The 26,204-nt window shown below is 41.5% G+C and overlaps 1 protein-coding gene and 1 long non-coding RNA gene across 5 annotated transcripts in view; one reads left to right on the top strand and one right to left on the bottom strand.

Moving 5' to 3' along the window:
- Positions 1-26,204, top strand: part of LOC127583941 (multiple C2 and transmembrane domain-containing protein 2-like) — a 328,587-nt gene that overhangs the window by 247,929 nt on the left and 54,454 nt on the right. For all 4 annotated transcript variants that reach the window (XR_007958316.1, XM_052040378.1, XM_052040377.1 and 1 more), the window contains exons 18-19: positions 17,056-17,175; positions 23,167-23,214. Coding sequence is in view for 3 of the 4 variants with exons in the window: in XM_052040378.1 (XP_051896338.1) it covers positions 17,056-17,175; positions 23,167-23,214 (168 nt within the window). In the remaining variant the exon portion in view is untranslated. The remainder of the gene's footprint in view (positions 1-17,055; positions 17,176-23,166; positions 23,215-26,204) is intronic.
- Positions 1,018-25,429, bottom strand: LOC127583942 (uncharacterized). Its single transcript, XR_007958317.1, has 3 exons — positions 25,034-25,429; positions 7,902-8,061; positions 1,018-1,141 (listed from the first exon to the last, which is right to left on the bottom strand). It is a non-coding gene; the product is annotated as an uncharacterized LOC127583942 (long non-coding RNA).

Here is a 26,204-nt window from a genome sequence, read left to right as displayed (position 1 = left end):
ATTTTATACTAAATTTATACTATTATACTAAAAGTTGTTTAAAGATCCTTGAAGAGTTTTATTGGCTCCATTCATCTTCTGGCAGATGATTGAAGAAGTGGGCAGTGGAAAAGGGTGGTAGTTTTTTTCTGCGTTCTGTTCATTATTTGTTAACCAACCTCCCCAAAGCAGAAGAGCCTCGTAGTTATCTCATTTACTGTTTGTGGGGTGTGTCGCCATGGTTCCCTCTTTATAAGAGTCAATAAAGGACTACTTAATTGGATGTGAAGTGTTTTTGGATATCTCAAGTGAGACTTAGATGTAGTTCCTTCCTTTTTCTACATCGCAACCACCTTGCAGAACCACTGCAAGATGGTTTAAGGCTTTACAGATGGCATTACCCAAACCCAGAGATGGCATCACCCTCTCAGGATATAGATTGATGAGTACAATGACACAGCTGACTGCTTGGTGTGACAAGCATGTTGGCATACTTGAGCCTTTGTGTTGTTTTGTCCCAGCACTGCCAAAAGCAAGAGCCCTTGTGCAGTGGAGGCTCAGTTCAAGGAAACTGCGCTGCTCTCCAACTATCTGAATGATTGCTCCATCTTTTCCTGGTCGCCTTTGTACTCCAAGTCAAGTCCAACCAGCAGGCTGGTGAGCGACTGGCAAAACACTCACCATAACTGAGGCTGGCATTTACTAGCATCAGGTAGATCTGAGGTACAAACTTGCTGTCTCTGTATCTTAGGCCTTTATGATGTATTAACAACTGTTTTTTTTATTTAAACGATCTTTGCCCATGTGAAGGATGTACATATGTTAGTATGACATGGATTTCAAATGGCAATGAGACTGCCTTAACCCAATTACTAAATTTATTAAAAACATAGTTAATTAAAAGTTATTTTAAAATTTGTAGAGTTTATCTGTTCAGAATCTGATCCACATTAGTATTCAGCAGACACTATCTATGAACAGAAATAATTAATAAATGTTGCACACTTTAGCAGTGAATGGCTCATATTTATTATTAGTTTTTCTTTCTCCAGTAAAACCACAGTCAAATCACATTATTAACAAACTAGCAGGGTTGACAAAACAGACAGTGTTATTGGGAGCGTCTCTATACCTTTGAGATCCTCTTCTGACTTCAATTGACCTTCATGGAAAGACCAGAGAACACTTAGTTATAATGAGGAGGAGGGATTCAAAGTGCTTATTTGCTAGCCCTTATGTTCTGATTGTACAAAAGATACCTTGTAATCCACACATTATATCAGCGTAGTAAGTTTCTTGCAGTCGTTTCCATGTCAAGTTTGGTTTTCCCCATGTCTCTGTCTCTCTCATAAATACTTTATTTTATTCCCAAAAGCCATTTTTCCCCGATTTCACCCACCTTTTGCTTCACATTAAAAAGGGGTTGATCGGAACCATTTTCACTGGTTGAAGGCACGGACTTTGCCATGCCAACATTGTGCCAGCTGCACTACAAAATTGACTCTCAGTGTAGCTGATGAACCCAGTGTGTTGTGTCATTTTGCATCTCGTCAGCAGAAATCAGCTGATTCCTTGAATGAGACTGGGGATTGATGCATGCCAGTGAGTTTAGTTGAGGCAAATGCACCGCATGGTAAATTTGCTTGGTTCTCTGTTTTAAGACACCCACAGGCTATTGCAATTTTCCTTTATTCAGTGAGCATCTGCCCATGGAACTGACCTGACAAGTCTTCTCCTTTGTCCTGTTAAACAGCTCACAGCATTTTGCGCCTTTGTTCTGCCTGGCACCAATAATTAATCCAGGGGTTATCAATAATTATGAAGCGACCTATGTTTGAAAACTGGCTTCCGTTTCTCTCCATACACCTGTGTTTCATTGTCTGATTAAGCACAAGCAAAGTCTTTATTGATATTGGTCCAATCTACACTTTGACCAGCAGGGAGTGATTATGAGTTAGCTGAAATAAGGATGTAAGAAAATAGGTTTTCTAATATAGCTGTGTCGGTTATTATGTGGTTGATACAATTTCATTTGATCTGATAATGATTCTGTTTCCCAGTAATCCATTTTTTCTGATTATCCAGTTATTAAAGTGTGTAGTTATTGCCCTTTACATGCTTAACTCTACAAAAACTTGCTTTTTACATGTCGGATGTATCTGGTTTCTAACAAGGATTATGTAGAACATTTTTCCTTGTGGAAGAATGTTTTCTTTTTGCTGCATAACCCCTGAAGGCAGCTTTGTAAGTTCAGTCAAGCATTTTTTTTCCTCCTTTAAACCCTACAGTTTTTGAGCTGATAGTTTAAACACATTCGACCCCCTTTCTTCTGCCACCCAGAAGGCTATTTTTTAACAGCACTCAGCCTTTTGTGAGTGTTATAAAGCAACCTGATACTTGGGCTAGAGATTTCGAAAAAGTCAGGGAACGCACCTGAGCCTGGGCGTTGGGGCTGCGTAAATTTTAATGATGACGCATAGTCAAGGAACTCAACAATGACTTTATTTACAGCGGGCAGAGGTGGTATTTTCGGTCCAAGTTGTGTAATCGTGTAGTGCAATATTTCTGCCCAAGACTTTCGGCTCTTCTCAATCATATCTGTGTTATCTCCAATCTAAGTTTGCTCATTTAACAGTAGAAGTATATCGTGAGTGACTTAAGGAAACAAAAATGACTTGCATGTGCCTGCTATTCAAAGGAAACTCAACACTGGTGTTCTCACTGCTGAATGAATTCCTTGTGAAGATTAACACTTTATATTCTGACCGTGCATTGGAAAATCATAGCTAATATTACTTCTCCTACATCAATCTGATGGGCTGAATGGCCTCCCTTTCCAACTTACTGTGCTCAATGTCAGAGCATTACTCCTTGACTATTCTCTTAGATTTAGCTGGCTGACTGTGGGAAGATGCCCAGGGTTTGAGGTTGACCCTGTTTGTGAGAGGACAATTAGAGTCAATTGCTGGTTAAAAACATCCTTCTGTATGTTTACCATCCAAGGAAGCTAACTTCAGATCTTACTCCATACGTGCATGGTCCACTGATATGTATTATGTTCTTTTAGGGCCCTGATTTCTAAAAGAGGTTTCACAGAAATGATTAATTGATTCTCATTCACCACTGATGCAAAGCCGCCACATTTGACTAGAATGGACTATGTCATTGTATTGTATGCACTATCTGATTGCCTGCATGGTTCCAAAACCAAAGTAGTTTGTGATATTGAGGTTGACTGTTTTTTGTAGCTGAGTTGGAATAAAAACTTCTTTAAATCTGATACACTTAAAAATGAAATGCTTTGTAGTTTGTTTCATTGGATTTGGAGTCTAATTGTATTCTTCCCTAAGGGCTAAACAATGAAAGATTTATGATTTGATCACTATTATAAGTGCTTTGTAATTTAGTTACAACAGGACTGTTGTTCAATTAAATTATATTGCAGCTAAACTAAGACATTGGAGGTTTTTTTCTATCTAATGTGAGAACTGAACTTCACTGCTTTGGAGTTCATAAGCATTCAGGTTCCATTGTAAAATGCTGAGTGAGATTTGGACCATCTGTTATGGCTTAAGAAAGAAAGAACTTGAATTTATTTAGAGCCTATACAATTTTAGGAGAGTCAACACTTTTGGATGTTTCCAAGTGTTTCATGGCCAGTGAACTACTGCTATGAGTAGTCTTGTGTTGAAGACTAATAATTTTTACACAAACATCAGTGAGGAAAATGAACAGATGATTAGTTTTGGTTAAATTGGATGCAGGGTTAATTTTGGTCTCTTTTGTATTTGTCTTGGAGGTGGCCCAGCAAAAGTTCATTGGATTGACTCCAGAGGTACATGGATTCTCCTATAAGGAAAGATTGAGCAGAATGGGCCTGTACCACTAGGAGTTTAGAGGACTGAGAGGTGATCTTATTACAACATTGGATTTTGAGGGCCTTGATGAGGTGGATGTTCTGAGAATGCTTTCCACAGAAGGGGGTCTCTAGAACTGAGATGCAGAGTTTAAGGATGTGAGGACAGGGAGGAAAGTGGGGTCGGAGATGAACCATTTACAACAAAGATGAGCAGGAGTTTCTTCTCTGAGTGTTGTGAATCTTCGGAATTTTTTTAACCTCAAAGAGCTGTTGGGTCAGTGAACATGTTCAAGGCTGAGACAGATTTTTGAACCACAGGGTAATCAAGAGTCATGGGGATTGGCAGGAAGGTGGAGAGCAATGATCAGATCAGCCATGATCTTATTGTTCAGCAGAGAAAGCTCAAAGGGCATAACATCTACATTAACTCCTATTTCTTACATGTTTATATTAGTCGTGATATGAAGAAAGCTCTTGCCAGTTTAAGCATGTTTTACCTTCATTTAAATAGCACCCTTTGAGATTTCATCTGAAGGACAGCATCTCTGAATGTGTCATCCTAGCTTATATACTCAAATCTTGGAGATGGGAGTGGATCTTCTGACTCTGAAACAAGGATGCTACAACTGAGTGAGGCTAACTCTTCACCATGCTATGGTTTGGAAATTAGAACATAACACCAGAAAATAGGAGCAGGAGTAGGCCACTTGGCCCTTCCAAGCCTGCCTCGCCATTCAATGTGAACATGGCTGATCTGCCCCAAACCTCTTCTCTTCTGTACCAGTTCCATGTAACCTTCATTTCTTTCAAAAATATGTCTACTTAATTTTCAAATACTTCTGATGATCTAGCCTCAATAAGCCAACAAGGTAGAGAATTCCAGAGATTCTCCACTCCACCCTCTGCAAGAAGCCTGCTTAATCATACTTAACTTCTCTTGCTCTTTGCTTCCTAACAGAACATAAAAGAGGAAGTGTTCTGTCCTCTAATGCTAGCCTTGTAAATGCAGGGTGAGAAATTGACTTGATAGCATAGATTGTTCAGAAAGAAGTCTCGGTTACTTGATTTCACTGCCTGAAGACTCCAACCTGAAACCATTGATGAGTGCTAACAGTTAGAGGGAACTAGGTTCAGATCTTTTACTTTAATTGCCACATGTTACAGATGAAGAGATTTCAAATGATTAGACACTATACTATCCATTTTATGTTGAAACACAGGAACAGCATTTGCATCCAGAATAAACTTCAGATCAAAAAGGAGAGAAAGAAAATGAAGAAGTGCTGAAGCATTCTAAAAATGTATAAGTTTTGATGTTGTCCACCTGTTCCTCCTTTACACCAGTTTACAAAGCTGGGATCAGAGTTCTGCCTTTCTGTGCTGGGTATATTGCATGGATACAATAGGGTCCCTTTAGATGCTGAAGAGTAAAATCACACCTGCACCAGAATCAACTGACCATTAAAGTTACAATGACAGCACATGTGGGATTTATCACTGCATCAATGCATTTCTAGTAATGTAAACTAACACTGTACTGCCTGAATGAATTGTTCTGTGCCATTTTCTCAGGGGTTCTTGAAGTCCTTATTTGGAGTGCTTTAATCTGACTTTCTAACACACCAAGTAGAATTATTCTGGGAATTTGGTAAACTTTCTCAAATATCAAGAGGTACTTACTGTAATTATTTTAAATTTTGTTTTGGATTTGGATGTTTCAAGTTTTTGCAATTTTTTAAAGTGATTAATCATGTGCTTTTATGTTGCCCATGTTGTCCTGAAGTGCCACCTGCAATGGTCCAGTTGTGTGGAGCTGAAATTCCCCAGTGTACATTCTTGAATTTGGGTTTCTTTACCAATTCAGCCGTCAAATAATCTCTGTGAAAATTCATTCTGGGTTACTCTGAAATAATCTGGTGTTAAGCTTTCCAGCAATGAAAGACTATAAAGATCATAAGAAGAGAGAAAATTGATTTTGCAAGAAAATTTGCACGTAATACCAAAACAAACAGGAAGAGTTTCTATGGATAGTTAATAGGAAGAAGGCGGATAAAGAAGGGATCTCTAGAGAACGAGGATGGTGAATTAATAACAGGAAACAAGGAAATGGCAGATATGTTAAATCATATTTTTGCAACAGTCTTCTCTGTGGAGGACACTCCAAATATCCTAAAGATAACAGATGGGCTAATTTCAAATAACAGGCATGAACTTGTATAAGTCCCAATCGCAAGGGATAAAGTATTAGAGAAAATAGCAGAGCTAAAGGTGGACAAATCACCAGGACCCAATGGCCTTCACCCAAGGGTTTTAAAGGAATTGGCTGCAGAGTTGGTGAACTCATTGTTAGAAATTTTTCAAAACTCACTACATACCAGGAAGGTATGGGAAGATTAAAAACAGCCAATGTGACTCTCTTGTTCAAAAAGGGAAGAAGACAGAAAGCAGGGAACTGTAGCCAGTTAGTTTAACACCTATCGTTGGCGAGACGCTCAAGTCAATAATCAGAGGAAATAACTAATCATTTAGAAAAGCTGAAAGCCTATAAAAGGTAAATCATGTCTGACAAATTTGTTTGAATACTTTGAGGACATGACAGGGAGAGTTGATAGAGGGGAACCTATAGATGTAGTGTATTTAGATTTCCAAAAGGCATTTGACAAGGTGCCACATAAGAGACTGGTTCATAAGTTAGAGCCCAAGTCATTGGAAGAAGTGTGTTAGCACGGATTGAAGACTGGCTGTCATATAGAAAACAAAGAGTTGGACTAAATGGGTTCTTTTTTAGGCTGAAGGGATGTAACTAGTGGAACAGCCCAGGGATCAGTTTTTGGCCCTCAATGGTTTGCTATTTTCATTAATGACCTGGAGGAGGGAATTCAAAGTTTGCCAATGATATGAAAATAGGTGGATGGGGCATGTTGGGATGTGGCCTTTGTGATTCTGCAAAAGGATATAGATAGATTGAGTGAGTGAGCAAAAACCTGGCAAAGGGGGTTTAATGGGGCGGAAGTGTGAAGTCATGCTTTTCAGGAAGAGGAATCAAAAGACGGATTATTATCTAATTGGAGAGAGACTGCAAATGAGTGAAGTTCAGTTGATCTAGGTGTTCTAGTGCATGAATCACAAAAAGTTAGCAGGCAGGTGCAGCAAGTGGTTAAGAAGGCAAACAGTATGTAGGTCTTTATTGTGAAGCAGTTGGAGTTTAAGAATATGGAGGTTGTATTCCAGTTGTACAGTGTATTGCTGAGGCCTCACCTGGAATACTGTGTGCAGTTTTGGTCCCATTACCAAGAACAGGACATTGTAGCATTGGAGGCAGTCCAAAGGAGATTCACGAGCCTCATTCCTGGGATGAGAGGGTTGTCCTATCAGGAGAGGCTAGGTAGTTTGGGTCTACTTTCTGTGGAGTTTAGAAGAATGAGGGGTGATCTTGTTCAAATATATAAGATCCTAAGGGGCTTGACAGTGTTGATGTTGAGATGTTTTCACTTGTGGGAGAGTCACAAAAAAAAGGGACATAGCTAAAGAATAAGGGACTGGTCCGTGGAAATTTTTTTGCTCAAATGGTAATGAATCTCTAGAATTCTCTGCCCCTGAGGGTGTTGGAGCCTAGATTATTAGATATATTTAAGGTGGAGATAGATAAATGTTTGGAAGATCGAGGATTTGAGGGCTATGGAGAACTGGCACAGAAGAAGATCTGAGACCACCATAGATCAGCCGTTATCAGATTGAATGGCAGGGCAGGCTTGAGGGGCCTGTTGGTCTACTCCTGCTCCTATTTTCCTGTGTTCTTGTGAGATACAACCAAAAATCTGAAGACCAGGGACTACACGTAATTCCCATTGCTTGAACCCTTGGTGTACAACGGTAATTAAGATAACTGGCAAAAAGTAGGTGCAGATTTAAGGTAATTGGCAAAAGAAATAGAGGTCAATTTAGCTTTTATTTTTATGCAACAAGCTGTTATGATCTGAAAAGGCCTGAAAAGCTGCTGGAAATACATTCAATGGTAGTTTCAAAAGGGGAATGGATTTTTAGCACCTCATTAACTACCCACCTGCCTGAGAAGAAGTCATCAGGGCAATTAGGTATGGACAGTAAGTTCCAGTCTTGAGGAAGTGCAACATCTTCACTGACTCTTGGAATCTCCACCCTATGACTGGTCAAAGTGAAGAAGGAGCATCCAGGATGTTATTGAAGATCTTGCCTCCCTGCGTCTGGAGCACACAGAAGTCCTGCATAAGCAGCAGAAGGAGTGTCCTACCTCACAAACTACCCACCCACACCATCGGCCACCACCTCTCCCATCTGTGGAAGAGCCCGCTTTCCCTCTTTAGCCACCACAAAAATGGAATGGAAGCAAATCATCCTCGATCCCGAGGGATTGCCCAAGATAAAGGATGTTTACTTGTAAAGAATACATTTGCAATGCTGGAGACACAAAGAACTCCAGATGCTGGAATCTGGAGCAACACACAAAGTGCTGGAGGAACTCAGTGGGTCAGACAGCATCTATGGAGGGAAATGAACAGTCGACGTTTCGGTTCGAGACCCTTCATCTGGACTGAAAGAAAGAGGGGAGATAACCAGTATAAAAAGGTGGAGTGAAGGGGTGGAGCAAGAGCTGGCAGGTGATACGTGGATCCGTGTGACAGGGGAAGATAGGCAGATGAGGGAGGGGGGAGAGTGGGAATGATGTCAGAAGCTGGGAGGTGATAGGTGGAAGTGACAAAGAGCTGAGGATGATGGAATCTGATGGGAGAGGAAGGTGGAATAAAGGAGGGAGATGGGGAGGGGAACCAGTGGGAGGATTGTGTGGGTGATGGGCAGGTGGTGAGGGCGGGGAGGGGAAAGAGAGAGGGTGATGGGGGCTGGGGGACTCAGGAGAAAGTTTGAGAACTTGGTATTTATGCCACCAGGTTGGAGACTGCCCAGGCAGAAGATGCCTTGTTGTTCCTCTAACTTGCGTTTTGCTTTGACCTGGCAGTGGAGGAGGCCATGGACAGACAGGTGGGTTTGGGAATGGGAAGTGGAATTAAAATAGCTGGCCACCAGGAGATCCCGGCAGGCACGCCGGACGGAGCGAAAGTGCTCAGCGAAGCGGTCGCCTAATCTGTGTCTGGCTTCACCGATGTAGAGGAGGCTGCAACGGGAGCACTGGATGCAATAAGTAACACCCCAAGATTCACATGTGAACAACTGCCTCATCTGGTTTAGCCATTTGCAGCATTGTTGGAAAGAGAAATGTTGAATTGGCAGCCTTAATGTAAGATTCTGAGATGGGTTTTTAAACTATTTTTCAGACCTTATGTTCATGTGTGTTCTAAACGGTACCGGAACACGGCAAGCACGGTAGTGTAGCGGTTAGTGTAACGCTATTACAGTGCTAGCGACCCGGGTTCAATTCCGGCTGCTGTCTGTAAGAAGTTTGTATGTTCTCCCCTTCTCTGCGTGGGTTTCCTCCGGGTGCTCCGGTTTCCTCACACATCCCAAAGATGTACAGGTTAGGAAGTTGTGGACATGCTGTGTTGGCACTGAAAGCGTGGCGACTCTTGCGGGCTGCCCCCAGAACACTCTACGCAAAAAGATGCATTGCACTGTGTGTTTCCATGTACGTGTGTCTAATAAAGATATGTTATCTTATCGCTGAGAATTTCACCTGAGTAAAGACTTTTTACCTACTTTGGTTTAAGATGTGTGAATTGCTGTTCTGCTGCATCAGTGCAAAGAATTTGGGACTTGAACCTGAAATTCTTTCTTTTTGTCTGCCTGGAATGCTTGATAAGCTTTCAGAGTTGGATCATGCTTGTATTTCTTGGACTCAGTCAGACTGTTGATGGACTTGCTAAGCATTCTGTTGCTTAAATAGCGGTGTTCCAGTTTTGTTTGAGATACGTGTGGAATGTGGTGGCCACTATCTCTTTTCCTGTTATCTCAGATGCATTTTTCAGTCTCTTGTATTTCTTTTGGACAATGCTCTAGGTGATGGTTTAACAATTTCTCTGTGCAAAAATCTGCTGCGGGAGATTCCAGTTGTGGTACATGCATTTCTCTGAATTATTTTTTGTGGCCAGGGTGAATGTCTGGATCCAATGATTTTGAGGTCTGAGCACAAGGTCCTTGTGTTACAAGCTCTGCATTTGGATAAAGCAAAGAATAATCCTTCATTCTCAGGATGATGAGCTGGAAGCTTTGGAGAGATGGGCATAGAGCTAATGTACCTGCTGTTTATTCCTAATGTTTTCTAGTTTTATTGCTGATGTTTTATTTAGATATTGATTTGATCATGTCTTTCATATGCATATTTCATGTGAAACAGAAGGAGGCCATTCAACCCATTGGACAGTCCGTCTAACCGCACTCCCCCAGTTGTTTCCCTGTAATTTAGTCTTCCTCACATTTCCATCAGTTCAGCCATGATTCATCTGTCACCCAGCTGCACTAGGGGCAATTTATAGTGGCCAATTAACCTAACAACCCCTACAGTTTTGAGATGTGTGGGGAAATTGGAGCGCCTGGGAAAAACCCACAGGGTCACGGGGAGGACATGCAAATTCCACGCAGGAGGCAGCTGAGGTCAGAACTGAACCTGGGTCCCTGGAGCTGTGAAGCAGCTGCACTAACTGCTGCACCACCCTGCCACCATCTCTACACTCGATCTCGAAACTGGCTGTTGATTCAGTTTCCACCATGCTTTCAAGCACTGGATAGCAGATCATAACAATTCACTCTGTGAAAGCATTTCTCCTCATTCTCCTCTCTGGTTACATGGTGGCTGTTAGTTACTTGTCAAATAATGGTAATAGGAACCTGTGGGGCAACTTTTTCACCCAGAGGGTGGTCTGTATATGGAATAAGCTGCCAGAGGAAGTAGTTGAGGCAGGTACATTAACGACATTTAAAAGGCACTCAGACGGTACATGGATAGGAAAAGTTTAGAGGGATATGGGCCAAATGCAGGCAAGTGGGATTAGCTTAAACAGGAATCTTGGTGTGGACCGGTTGGGCTGAAGGGTCTATTTCTGTGCTGTATGACTCTATGACCTTCATAACTTTGAACACAACTATTAAATCCCTCCATAATCTTCTCTGCTCAATGGAGAATGATCCCAAAGATTCAAACTCCGCCTTCATTCCTGCAGTCATTCTGGTGAAATCTCCTCTGCACCCATCCCCCAGCCTCTGTATCCTTTGCAGAATGTGTTGGCCAGAACTAGATAGCATGCCCCAGCTGAAAACTTAATTTAACTTTTGTGTACTAAACTAAATAAAGTTAAGGATTATGTCCACATTTTAATAGGTTATCAAGTTATTCTTCAAAGATTTGTGACTGTTGATTGCCCTTCATTCTCCTGTAAACTCGTTGCATTTTATTTATGCCAGTTGTCTTCAAATCTCTTTCCAAAATATATTAATTCATGCTAAGTTGTGTAAAACTTCTAAAAAGAATACACACGGTAACAGGCCCTTCCAGCCCAACGAGCTCGTGCCGCCCAATTACACCCATGTTAACCTACTAACCCGTACGTCTTTGGAATGTGGGAGGAAACCGGAGCATCCAAAGGAAACCCACGCAGTCACAGGGAGAATGTACAAACCCTTTACAGACAGCGGCCAGAATTGAACCCCGATCATTACGCTCACCGCCACACCACCATGCTGCCCTTTTCCGCCACATCTCTGCCCATTTAGATGCCCTCTGCCTTAGAGAGGAAGTACAACAGCCAGTTATCAAGCATAAAACATGTTCAATCAGACATACATTTCCTTTGTGTTAACATTGCAACATGCTTAATTCTGAATGATCTAATATGACATTACTCAGTTTATTTTTTTTAAGTGAACAGCTCAGGTTCACTTCATTATTACAGGTCCATATCTGAATCTAAAGGATCAGAATTGGGTCATTTCACTTATTCATGCCTGTATATTTCAGCCTTAGGATACAGTTGAATCAACTTTTTTTTGTAATTTATTCAGGTGACAGCACCACAGCAAAACTAAAATTTAACTTAAAAATGACCTGGCAAAACTTGCTTCGAAAGTCACCAGATAATGAGCTAATCTTTGAATGCACTCTCTGGCCTGTGTATACCTCTGGGCTATCAGCACTCCATCCTCTTGTCCATTGACGTTTCTCATGACTTGACCTGTTTCTTGCTGGATAACACCATAGTTCTGCCTCCAGCTCTCTTGTGCTTCATCTGAGATCTTTGACTGTGCACTTGTTTTACTTAAAAGCTGATTGTTGCTTCTTCAGATGTTTTGGTTCTGATGGAGTTTTTGGGTTCCCGTACTCTTGGTTATCTGAACTACACTGTGTCATTTATTTCTTTTCTCTAATTCATTCGAGTGCAGCACCTGTATACAGGTACTTCCCAGGTTACGAGCACCCGAATTATGTACATCCTGTACATACAGAGAAGTATTTGGGAGACCAGCAGGATGGATTTTCCAGTTGTGGCGGGGCTGCAGGCATCTTCTGCCATGTAGGAACTCAGTTTGCGGCCGCATTTCCGACTTGGACACTGTCCGGATTATGAACAGTTCAGAGGAATGGAACCTTGCTCTAATCTGTATGGATTATTTCTTTAAGGAAACGGAAAACCGATTTGGTTTCCATTCTACTTGCCATTTGCTAGACCTTGCACTGTGCAGTGCAGAATAATTGGTTGGCAATTGGGACACCTTGAACTGTCAGGAGTAATTTTAACACCCCTTGTGAAAGTGACTGATTGCAGTATGTAAACCACCCAATTTTAACCACTGAGATCAACAGAGAGATACCAGGCAGGGTGTATAGCTGCAATTAATTCCCTTTCTCCCTCCTATTACCCCTTCCCCCCCTCCCCCCATTGCCCCAGCAGCTTGGAATAAAGTTTGCCCCCTCTGTCATTTACATGCAGTCAATAATATTATGCAGAAAGTACAGCAACCACACTCCCACAAACAGCAACATGATAATGTTTAGATGATCTTTCTTTATTTAGTGATATCAATTGAGAAATAAGTATTGGCCAGAGTAATAGAGGGAGCTTCCCAACTCATCTTCCAGAAAGGGTCAAGACATCCACCTGGGACTTTGGTTAACCATCTCATACTTCTGACGGTGCTCTACCTCCTCAGTTCTGGACAAGAATATCAGCCTTGATTATGTGCTTATGTCTCCAGAGTGGGACGTGAACCACCAACCCTTGGACTCAACAGGTCTTGCCAACTGAAGAATATTTACCTACTTGAAGATCAAGAAACTACTAAAACAGTTCCACAAGCATCTTGAGTACCGCCCTTGACTGACTAGAAAGGACCCTGGCTTAATGTCTGTTCAATGCTGACAGACCTGGTCTTGGGCCACAAATAGTCAGACAGTGAGTAGTTATACATGCCTGTATTCCAAGGCAATTACGTTGTTCAGGGACAGTCAAAATCAAGTGTGTTCCCATTTCTGCCCAGAAAGGACACAGATATGGGTGGCACAAGTATAGATGTGAGAGGAGATCGGGATTGGAATTGACTCCAGTCAAAGAGCGAGCTACCATTGACTCAGGAGCAGTGAGCGAATTGCAGATGAGGGATTGTCACTTCCCTGAACTTCGATATTACCGTGACCACCCCAGCATGTTTATGCCCTGAGGACAGGGGAGAAAGTTAGAGCAAGATGCACTCAAACAGTGCAAAAATTAATTGCAGTAGGTAAAAAAAAGTCTTGTGAGGTTTTGTGCAAAGAGCAGAGAAGTGGGATGAATTAGATAACTCCATCAAGGAAATAATATGTTAATGATGAGCTCAGTGTCACCTCCTATGCTGTATGCATGACTTTGCAGCAGATAAAACTCCTGTCAATTATTTCAGCCTTACCCCTTAAAATGCATTATACAGTTATCTAATTAAGGTTCCTCTCTCCTGTGCCTGACATACTTTAGTACAATCTACCTAAGGATGTCCTTTTGCTTCAAGTTGGTTAGTTTTTCAAGCTGTATGACTACATCTTTATAATTGTGATCTCACTGCGTTAGAAAGGATTTACATTTTATTTGACCTGGACTGGATCTGTTAAATTATTCCCCTGATACAAAGTTATTGGATTTCTACACTTTATTTTAACGTGATTACTTCTATGTGAGCTTACAGGACGATGGTTACATTTAATAAGTGATTTTATTGCTGAGCCTTTAGCCATAATATATGGGCCATTTTCTGCTCTAAACAAGGTATTAGTTACTTCTTCTCTATGTTGCGAGTGTGACCCTTGAATAATTTCATAAAATAATTACCTGATATGTGTTCTGAGGCTGTGCTGCTTAAAAATATCCTGAGAAAGGACAAGCATCATGATGGGAAAAAATATCAGTTTCCACATGTGTGTTTTAAGCTGGTGAATATTTAATCTTTATTGGAGAATAAAATATGAAACCTCATTTACAGATTCCTTCTCATGAATAGCATCTAATTGAATGAGAACTTTGTGTCGCATTTTCAAAAAAGTCTGAATAATATGTCAGATGAGTAAAAGGGCTTGCTGCTTGTTTGGCCAAAGAACTTGCCAAAAGTACATGGGAGCTTAATTTGGATTCAAAAACCTGAGGAGGTTATCAATGCCAAACCACTTGCATTTATGTGTTTCCTTGGATGTCCCAAACACTTCACAGCCATTGATGTTCTTTTGAGGTACAGTAATGTGAAATCCAATTTGCATAATAGCAGCAATGTGATAACGACTGGATGATCTGCTTTAGTGATGCCGGTTAGGGTGTAAATACTGGCCTGGTCACTGGAGAGAACTCTCCCATTCATTAACTGGTCCATGTGATCCTTACCCACCTGAGAGTCAGATGGGGGCTGAGTTTAATGATTCATTTGAAATAAAAAAAAGTAAAGCACAGCCTGTTTTATTGCCATTTGGGAAATCTCAACACTATTTATTTGCTGCTGGAAGATTTTTCTTTGAAAGTGAACAGCTGGAGCTATAATAAAAGCAGAACATGGTGGAAATACTCAGCAGGTCAGGCAGCCATTGTGTAGCAAGAAACAGAGTCAATGTTTCAGGTCCATGACCTTTCATCAGATCTCTCTCCACAGCTGTAACCTCACCTGCTGAGTATTTCCAGCATTTCATATTTTTTATTATTATTTCCAGCATCCACAAAAGCCACAAAACTGAGCTCTGAAACCATGTCCTCTTTGCTGGGTTAGTGTTTAAAGCCTTTTTTTTATTTGAAGGAGGATTTCCATACCCTGTTTACATCATGAGAGATTTACAGCAGTGAAAGGGACCAAGCTGTCTGTTGTGCCTGTGCCAAGTCTGGGAAAGGCCTATCTAATTAGTCCAACTCGCTGGTCCAGATTGTACTTATTACTTTGGTAACTCATTAATGTGAGAACTAGTCTCTTTGCGGTTCTGCAATGAGAACAGTAATTCTAATTCATCAAGTTATAACTGAACGTTTTATTTTGGCTTTCTCAAGTTGAGTCACTGACAAGGCCAAATTCTTTTGCCATCTCTAGTTGTCTTGGGAAGGTTGTGGTGGGTTCCCCTGGTCTGTTGCAAGTCTTGTGGTAAGAGTGATTCCACAGTGCTGTTAGGGAGGGATTCCAGGATTTTCACCCGACATAGATGAAGGAAAAGAATTGTATGCTCCAAGATGTGAAGCTTGCACTTATGTACTGTCCTTTGTGTTCCTCTCGGGATGTTCTGAGGCTTTACAGCCAACGAAGTAATTATAATACTTAATGGAGGTAATTAGTTGCCTATTTTTACATACCATTCTGAGGTTGGAATATATTGCTGTTCCTCCTTCATTGCCATGTCTAAATTCTGGAATTTCCTTCCATGGCATTAGGCACTTTGACCCACTGAGTCTGCAGTGATCATCAAGCACCCATTTACAATCCTACACTAATCCCATTTTATTCTCTCTACATTCCTATCAATTACCTGTAGATTCTACCACTTACCTCCACATTAGGAACAATTTTCCCTATTCATCTTCTGGACATGGGAGGAAGCAAGAGCACCTGCAGGAAACCCACATGGTCACAGGGGGAATGTGCAAACTCGAAAAAGACTGTACCAAAAGTCAGGATTGAACCTTGGTCACTGGACCTTGGTCACTGGAGCTCAGAGGCAGCGACTCTACCAGCTATGCCGCTGAGATACCCAAAAGCATCATCACCAGACCCAAAAGCATCATTACCAGAAGGATTGCAAACTCACCTATGAGTTCTCAAGGGTAGTTAGAGATAGGCAGCAATTACCTCACTGTTTGTTACCTCACAGTAACAAACAATAAAAATGCTCCCACCACATTTTTTGATGGTAGATATCTTGGGATAGAGAGGTATTATTTGAGTAAATGCAATTTGTTCCTCAAGAATGATAGCATTAAGTAGCACTATTACAGTGCTTTTTATTATATTAAAGTTCTGAAAGATGCTTCATTGCAGAGTAATCAGAGAAAGGTTGACACAATCCTCAAAAGAACAATTCAATCAATAAGGTAATTTAGGGTGGTGGGAAAGGTGGGAGCCAAGGCTTTGGACCAAGGCAATTGAAAGCCCAGCCTCAAGGGGCGAGGTGAAGGAACAAAAGTTACCAAGTGTTACTTTGAGAATGATTCACCTTCCATCACTCTTTTGTTTTTGAAGATTAACTTATTGTCTTGTCCTGGCCTTTTGAGTATTTGAATGGAATCATCTGCTCACTTTCTTCTTCAAAGCACATGATGCATAATGTGTTGTATAACCCATCAATGAAATGCAGTCACTGCCCAGCAAAGAAACCCCTAGGGTTTCCCAGGCATCAAGGAAGATCCACCACCAGAAAACTAAAGTCACAGTCACTGCTTTCAAACAGTCACTCTGTACTTGTGGTTGTTTCTGTGTTGACACTGGTTCTCTGGATTCTTCCCCACGGGGTAGAGGGAGATCATTCCAGAATATGTGGCAAACAAGGCTACTTCTGTATGAAGCGATTCCATACAGTACAAACAGATCATTAGTGTCTCCATCTCACAGCATGGCTGCTGTCTTGAAGCAATCTTTCAAGAGCTAATAACTGCAGTGTTCGCTCTGCATTGTCTTTTTAAACCTTTTTGTGTGTTTAACAGTCGAAAAAGAAAATCTGTCCTCCCTTTTCCAAGACATCCCAGATGTTTTTTTAATGTTCTTTAGATTTTCTCTCAGGCATTACTGACAGTTCTCTCTTTTTTCAGCTGTATTTGGTGATTGTCTGGACGTTTGAGATCTACATGCTCCCACTTGCACTCCTGATGATTTTTGCCTGGAACTACATTCAGATTGCCAGAGGGAAGGTTGTCAGCCAGCAGTACATGGTAAGTTATTAATAAACCTCTCTCACTCCAGTGAAGGAAGAGTATCTTTTCTAAGATAACCAAATAGCAAAAGGCATCTCTGCTATAAGAAGAACACAACTAATAAAGAACATAATCCTAACTTAATATTATTATCATATCCATTTAAAGTGGGGAGCATTCATACTATTTGATTAATATTACTATTTTCACCTGGACTCAGCCCCTTGTTAACATGTAATTGGCAGACCTTTTGAAATGTATTGCGGATGAATGTTTGGAACTCCTGTGGAGTAGGGATACCCTGGTTGTAGATTGATGAACCCAACTGATGATGTAAATGGATAAAAATGGCTCTTTACACTTGTAGTGGAGGTCCACTGGCCTTTGCTGCAGATCCCTTTAGGGATTAGGGAAAAACGTTGGATAATTCTGTCTTCTGATTTATGGTTGTGTATTTACACAGTGTGCATTATATTTTCTTTGCTCTCTTTCCTTTTCTTCTGCCAAGACTTCAGATAATTTGCCTTCTGCACCCGTCAGGCTTGTTCATTGACCCTTTCATTTTGTTGGGCTACCTCCTTATAACATTTTGATTTGACCATAACCAAGCAATCTAGTTCATATGAAGGGTCTCGACCCCGAAATGTCAGCTGCCCATTTCCCTGAACAGATGTTGCCTGACCTGCTGTGTTCATCCAGCAGCTTATTTTTGCTCCAGATTCCAGCATCTGCAGTCTCTGGTGTCTCCATTCTAATGCCCAACTAGACTTGGTTTCAGGGAATGGGGGTTACCCCATTTTCCTCCTTATAGTATTCAGACTGCTTTGCTATTGGTGATGCAAGGTTATCTATGTATTTGCAATTCATCCCAACATCAATCTCTTGGTGATACAGAGAGGATGATCTTCAATGGACTGGATGTTTAATGAGTAGATAACCTTTCTCCACAAGACCGGATTCCAGCATCTGCAGTCTCTTGTGTCACCAAGCAATCCCTTCCTCCTGGGGCAACATGTTATTGCAAGTAAGCTGACTTCCAGCTCCCCTGCCCTTGATTGTGTTGGTGAATTAAGAGACAAAGGCTGGAAAGTCACTTGAAGATGCTTCTGTTCTGGTGCTGTGACTTGGCTGGGCCAGGAGAGAAACACTATTTTCTTCTGTAAAAAATTGAGTGTTTGTCACACTGGATGGAACAATGGTGTGGGAGGTGACACCAACTTGAGAAAGTAGCTGACAAAGTCCTCCTACCACAAGTTAATCCCAAAGCTCATCCTCTGAACAAGTCAAACTCTGGGAAGAGTCACTTGTTGGTTTTCAAGGAGTTTTGATGTGACATTGGGGAAGAGGAAGAGGCAGAAATGGGCTAAAGGAGCTGTTTTTGTGCTGTATGACATTATGACTCTAAGAGTCATTCATAAACATTCAGGCATTTATGTTCCATGTTCAAGCCTTTAACATGTTGTGCATCTGAAATCAAAATGGCTGGGCAAATAAAGAGAGAGTTCAATTGTTTTTTTCTGCAAGGAGTCACCATGTAATTGTGTTGGTGAATTAAGAGACAAAGGCTGGAAAGTCACTTGATGATGCTTTCCTGAAAATCTTTTTCTCGGCAGTATTTGATATCTGTAACACATTGCTTCAGTGATCTCACTGACCACCATTCTTCAGCCCCAGCTCTTACAGAGCATAAACTGAAAGGCCAGAAGCTAAGAACAGAGCCCTGCCCTGTGACTGCACAACATATCTTGTGGTAGTGGAGCCCATCACTGCTGCAGATCCTCGTCAACGGAGGATGGGCATTTTTGGCAGGAGTTGGTGTGGGAGGGGTTAATGCTGGCTGGATGCTGACATTGGTTATCTGAGGAAAGGAGAGTTAAAACATAAACATGTGTTTTATTCACATGTATGTTCAGTGGAAACATACATGTAAATTAAACACATGTTGGGATGTTGTAACATCTTAGTGCCCATTATGTACTCCCTGTGATAAAAGTTAGCATCTGGCTCACCAGGTAATGATTCTTGTGTTCTCACCAGGCCCCACGCTTGCCCAGGACTTGTTGGTCCCTGCACTCCCTCGTATCCCACCGGTCCCTGAACTCTCCCAAGACCCATCAAGTCCCAGGTTCCCGTGCTCCCCTAAACCTTATCGAGTTCAATGGAGTTTTTATTATAACACTGTGTGACGTGATAAAAAGCTCTTTTGAAATGTGTTGGGTATTACATCCAAGTGTCCGGAAAATCAGCCAGTCCAAGATCCAAAGTGTCCCAGATTATTAGAATCTTACTGTAACTATATTCAGTATCTCCAGGCTGTATGCTTCTGTGAATTGCATAGAATGTATTGAACAAAATAAGGGGATTTTTAGCCCCACTGGTATGTGTGTCAATTTGTGCTCTATACACTTCATCTAACCCTATCAACATATCAGTCTCTTGCTTTTCTTCTTTATGTTTAACTGCCTTTCTCTTGAATCTGTCCATGCAATTCAACTCAACTAATCCTTGCAATGAAGCCAACTTGACAGACACCCTCTGAGAATGGAATTTTCTCCTGAAAGGCCTATCTATTAGAGTACATCATATTCATAGTCTCTTATTTTGGGCTACCCACAAGCAGAAACATTGTCTCTGCACCTGCCCGTTTTGAACTCATTCATAATTTTAAAGACCTCAATCAGGTCAACTCTCAGCTTTCTCTTTTCTAGAGAAAGGAACACCATTCTGTTCAGTCTCAGGAGAATGTAGTTATTTCAGGGCCTTGTGGATGTAAATCACACATGGCTTCTGAGTCCGAGCCTACAGAGAAGCTATTGTATTGGTGAAAGTGCTGATCAGAACTCAAAAGTGCCCAACTCTTGCCTCCCGTCAGCTCCATTCTTTTCCATTATGTGGCTTTTGCTTTTCTTGTTATTAGGTTTGAAGACCCAGCAACTGCAGCGTGGGCTAACACTTGCATTCCGAGGGAATCCAGTTATTCCAATGGGATTATGAACTACATTTGCACTGTTCCCAGTAGTGTAGGAGGTGGGGCTAGGAATCCAGGTGCACAGTGTCAGAAAGAAGGTAGAAGTGTGGTGGCAAGAATCATCATCCTGACAATCCACTCTCACCCATTGGTGATCAAATGTCTGGATTTTAAATCTTGAATCATATTCCAGACTGGCATTTACTGTGATCCAAGGTCAATGTGATAAACCACAGTAGGAAGTCTGTGACTGAGAAAGCAAAGACCTTGTTATTGGAGTGACTAGCATGAGGGATTCCATAAATGACTTCAGACCTGCATATACAAATTCATTAACTAAAGAGAAAATCTTCTACAGTAACATCTGATAATCCCCAAGTAGAAACAAAATGAAAGGTTTGAAAATCATTTGCCTGATGAGAAATTAACTGGAACAGGATGGCAATCTGGGTGCAGAACTGTTGAACTATCGGACAACGCTAGGTGGTGGTATACCAGATGTGAGTGATCTCTGATTAATAAACATGAGGGTTTCTTTCACTAACGCTGAAGGAAATGCCTAGTTGGGAAGTGGCAGTAACAAGGATGGTAGAAGCAGGCGGTGGTTCTGAGGGACAGGCTGAAAGCTTTGGTAGCTTAAAACTCAAAAGGAAATCAAATTTTTCCCAAGCAACATTGTCTGTGTGGCTCCTTCTGAGAGTGGCCAGGCTTCACCTTGCGCCTACCCAGTGAGTTTTGATATAGGGTCTCGACCCGAAACATCAATCTTCCACAGATGCTGTTTGACCTGCTGAGCTCTTCTAGCAATTTCTTTCTTGTTCCAGATTCCAACATCTGGAGTCTCTTCAGTCTCCATTCTACTACCCAACCAGACCTGGGTTCAGGAAATTGGGGTTTCCCCCACTTCTTTCCTATAGTAGACAGGTTTCTTTGCTTTTGGTGGTGCAAGATTACCTATGTATTTGCAACTCATACCAACATCATCCTCTGTATCACCAAGTGATTGATCTTCAATGGATTGGATATCTAATGATTCGATGGACCTTTCTCCATGAGACCAATGTAAGGATACCCCATCATCTATAAGTACCCCAGGCCTGAAGGATTCCTCTTTAGACTTAGGGGCAGATTAACAGGGATGGAAAATGGTAGGATGAATATCTCCACACATCACTGGAACAGAAACTTACCTTTCTCCCCTATGTTCACTATTCCCAAAATGTTTTCGTCCCAAGATTAACATAGAATCACAGCAGCATGCAGCGCTATGGGGATCAGGTGAAGCCATACATAGAGCATGGTATATAGTTCTAATCTCCCTACATACAAAGAGTACCACAAAGATATAAGAGATCTGTCCATCTGAGAAGAGATTGAGGAGAATGTGCTTATATTCTGTGAAATTTAGGGAAATAAGAGATGATCTCACTGAAACATAAGAATCTTTGGAATTCTCGACCAAGTGGATACTGAGAGCTCTTTTCCTCTGGCTGGACATTTCACAACCACAATCAGAGAGTGTCTCAGGATATGGATTTAGCTGAAGAGAAGCACCCTTAATTCAAAGGGCTCTCAGTCATTTAAATTCTTTATCCCAGAGGACTGTGGATGCTCAGTCAAAATATTTGTAGGGACACCAGATTTTTGGATGCAAAGAAAGTCAAGTGACTTTGGGAAAGTGCAGGGAAGTGGAGTTGCTTTGAAAGCTTGGCCATGACCTTATGTAATATTAGAACAGACTTAATGGACTGTACGGCATCCTCCTGCTCCTGTGCCATCATGCCCTTTTGTTGTTATGTAAGCAGAAAATGCCTAGCGCATATTGTGGAATAAAAACAATTTAAGCAAGAGTGCTGGAAAAGAACCAAACTGTAATGTAGCACTCAGTGGCAGGTTTACTGAGAATGTGAGTGTCGTATGCAATTAACTTGCAGTCTTAGGGCACAGTTTATGCAGAGACTGAGACATACCCCACAATGGCACTGAAACATCAAACCATTGATCATTGAGTTGGTTTTTCTCAGAGTTATAGAACACAGAAACAGGTCCTTTGGCCACTGAATCCACGCCAACTATCGAGCACCCATCTATGCTAATTCTACACTAATCCTATTTTATTCTCCCCATATTGACATCAACTTCCTCCCAATCTTACCATTCACCTATACAGAAGATGCAATTTACAGTGGCCAGTTAACCTACCAACCTGCATGTCTTTGGGATGTGGGAGGAAACTGGAGCACCCGGTGCAAACCCACGTAGTTACTGGGAGAACATGCAAACTCCACACAAACAGCACTGGAGATCAGGATTGAACCTGGGTTACTAGAGGTGTATCTGTGAAGCAGCGACTCTACCTGCCTCCCATTTTTTTCCCTGTTGGCAGGGGAGGGTGAGCTGGGATGGAGCTTTTGGTTGGGAACTCTGGAATTCTGAGCTACCTCATGTGCTTTGTGGTATAAGCTCAACCACATAGTCTTGTTTTACTATTTACTTCCTGCCTGGAGTTCACTCTGTTTTGCAGTTGTGGCTTCGACTTGGGCAAGAAGGACTACAGGGGCAGGCCACAGCCCCAGATGAGAAGCCGGCAGTTGCCTGTGAGACATCTGAGCATCCAACCAGAGAGTGGTGATTTGTCTAACCAAAAGGCAGAAAGCTCTGGGTCCACAAGCGGTGCTGGAAAAATGCTTACCTTCTCCTGAAGCTATCCTCAGCTGTTTTGAGCTGACAGGTTTCCCCAATGGCACGGAAATCTGGCTGGCCAATGTTAAATCTACAAAACAAGTTAAATCCAAGACTCCCGACATCTAAAGAGACAACTTGCCTCTTGAGAGAATGTTGGCCTCCTTCCTTCAACCTTCCTTCATCAGCAGGTTGGGGTGGGCTTTGGAATTTAATTGGTTTAACCTCTGACCTGATCCCAACCCACCCCTTTTGGGATTTGTTTCAGATGGGCAATAACCCAGAATTAAATGTACTGTGCCAACATAAGAAAATAAATACATTTAAAATGACAGCATCTCTTTTTTTTGCCTTGTTAGGAGGATGAAGATGTTGATGTTGATGATGATGATGAGGATGACGAGAAGGTAATGGACAACTTGTCAAATTATTTCTCAAGAAAATCTTAACTTATGGTTGAAACATTTTATCTCTTTATTATTTGAAAAGCCATTGCTGTGATTTTTCTCTGTCCCTCTGCCAATTCTCGTTGTGTACTACATAGTTCTCAAAGGTTTGGAATGAAGTTTTTGGCACCAAACTAGTCTTGGCTGAAGTACATTAAAATAAACTTGGCTGATGCAGTAGATATGCTTAAAGCAGCACTCTGTTTAATATTTCAGGTCATTTCAAAGCCTTATCTTTAAAACTGAAACCCATCCTAATTGGATAGCTTGGATATCTTTCAGCAAGTTTTCAAAATGTTAATTTGTACTTTTATCTGAAAGTGTTGCAACATTCTTTCGATATTCCAAGTCTTCCTGTCATTGGAAACCTAACCAGAGAGTCTTTGTGGTTTGGAACTCACTGCCTTGTGCATGCGGTGGGGATAGTGGGGGGTTTTAAAAGTGAATTTGGATAGGCATTTGAGGGGAATAATTTGAAAGGCTGTGGGTAAAGAGTGGGTGAATAAATTGATCTGCAGAAAGCTGGCAGGGGCTTAATGGGTGGAATGGCCTTCTGTTGTGACATAACAAGTTTAGAAATGGTTTAATACTGCTATGGTATTGTTATCCTTGAATTCATAATTCACCCAGAGTTCCATTGTATTGAAGACTAAGGGCTGGACTGTGCTGAACATTGTCCTCTCTCCAGAATGACTGCTCAATGTCCCCACATAACACTTATCTGGGCCTTGACAGGGTGGATGTGGAGAGAATGTTTCCTGTTCTGGGAGAAACTAGAACCTGGGTCACTATTTAAAAGTAAGGGATTGCCCATTCAAGAAAGATGTGAGGTGAAATTATTACTCCTGCAAGTTCATGAGACATTGGAACTCTCCTTAAATATTGTCAAGGCAATAGGTAGATTCCTGACATGCGAGGCGTTGAAACGTTACCAAGTTTAAGCGGAGGAATGCACAGTTGAGGCTACAAGTAGTCACTGTTTTTTTGAATGGCAGAACAGGCTTGAGGGGCCGAGTGGACTATCCCTGCTCCTAATTTGTAAGTTTGTACGAAGCTGAGGGCTTGTTATCCTGACCTTCCATTCAGGACACTGATTAGGCATATTGGAATCAGTGGAGCTTTAGTTCCCATGCCAAGTCCGATCTGGGGTGAAAACTGAGCAGTGTAATCGACCCAGAAAATCTGCCCACTGTTGTATTCCGTGCGGCATCCACTGGCAGAGAGCAGTGACAGATCAAACCCTCAGCCCCTAATCAGTTAGAAAGTCCTGGACTAACAAAGTGTGTGTTAAACTATGGGGTTCACTTCAGTTGACGTGGTTATGTGTCAGCATAATTTGACCCCATGAAATAGCAGTAGTGCCTGCTACTTTAACCTCCTCCAGACATCTTGATGTAACCCTTCTCTACTGGTTAGCAAGAAACACAATTAAAAGCCACATGATGAGGGAACCATTGGTCCTGGGCAAAAAATGGCCCAATTGCAAATTGGCAGCCCATTTAACACTCTGCCCAGTTTCCTTTTACATTGTTTATTTCCTGTTTTGCATTACAGCCTAAAACTAATTTTACCCCCTCTATTTCCTCTGTTTAGCTGCAAAGGATCCACTGTTAATAAATTTAAACCTTGCAAGTAAAATGCACATTCTCTAAGTATCAAAACACAGCCACTGCTGTTAATACATCACAATTCAGATGTCACATCATTTCAAATTGGCCATTTCTTGCTTTTAATTTTGGCTTCCACTTCTTAAAGTCATTAAAAAAAATTACATACTTACCAATTTGTCTCTTAAATATTGTTCTCCATTTGTTATTCCGGGTCCACGGCCTTTTGAAAAATTGTAGCATTTGAGATGATGTTTATTTTTGGAGCCATCGCTCAGCTGAAGAAGTATAGAAATACTCTCTGTGTCCGCAGTTTGCAAAGTGCTATAGTCTGAGCCTTGTGTAACGTGAAGAATCTCAATGTATGATCCACTGAGCAAAGCACGTAAAAATGTAGGTGTGATATTCTTCTGGTCTGAACATAAAATGATTCGAAGCAGCCTGTAATCTTCTTGTTTTATGATAACTTTGACAGGTTATCCTCATTAACAGGCTAAATAGCTACCACATCTTTGCTATATTTTCTTGGAAGTTGTTCACAGGATGGATTTATTTGTGTAGCTCTGATTACTTATCTATTTCCACTGGGTCTGACAAACAATAACAAGGCATTTTTTAAGAGCTAGTCAGCACTTGCATCATTGTCTTTGGACTGAGCTTTTCCAAACAGTGCTAATTTCATTCTCTTCAGATAGAGACCCTGACCTTAGTTTGCACTAACATATATCCAAAATAAGCAGCAGTGTATCCTCTGTCTTGCCATAAACTGACATGCAGACATTGAGAGCAGAGCTTCCAATGGCCCCCAGGTAGTTACTTCTGTAACTGTGAGGACTTGTGAGCTTTTCTTATTGGGCAGCACAAAGGCGTGGCTCAGTTAGACAAACTTAGGGATTATTTTCTTTGGAGTGTCGGAGGCTGAGGGGAAACTTGATGGAAGTTTATAAAATTATGAGAGGCATAGATAGGCTAGTCAGCCAGAATCTTTTTCCCAGGGTAGAAATGTTGAATACCAGAGGGCGTAGCTTTAAGATGAGAGGGTAAAAGTTTAAAGGGGATGTGCGGGCAAGCTTTTTTTACACAGAGTGGTAGGTGCCTGGAATGCACTGCCAGAGGTGGTAGTGGAAGCAGATATATTTTAGTGACATTCAAGAGGCCTTTAGGTAGGCACATGAATATGCAGGGAATGGAGTGATATGGATCATGTGCAGGCAGGAGGGATTAGTTTAGTTTTGTATCATGCTCGGCATAGACATCGTGGGCCGAAGGGCCTGCTCCTGTGCTGTACTGTTCTATGTTCTATGTCTCACAGCTCCAGCAACACGGGTTCAATCTAGACCTCTG

Source organism: Pristis pectinata, chromosome 28 (genome assembly GCF_009764475.1).
Source record: "Pristis pectinata isolate sPriPec2 chromosome 28, sPriPec2.1.pri, whole genome shotgun sequence".
Classification (NCBI taxonomy): Eukaryota; Metazoa; Chordata; class Chondrichthyes; order Rhinopristiformes; family Pristidae; genus Pristis; species Pristis pectinata.
This window is presented reverse-complemented; position numbering and strand designations above follow the sequence as displayed.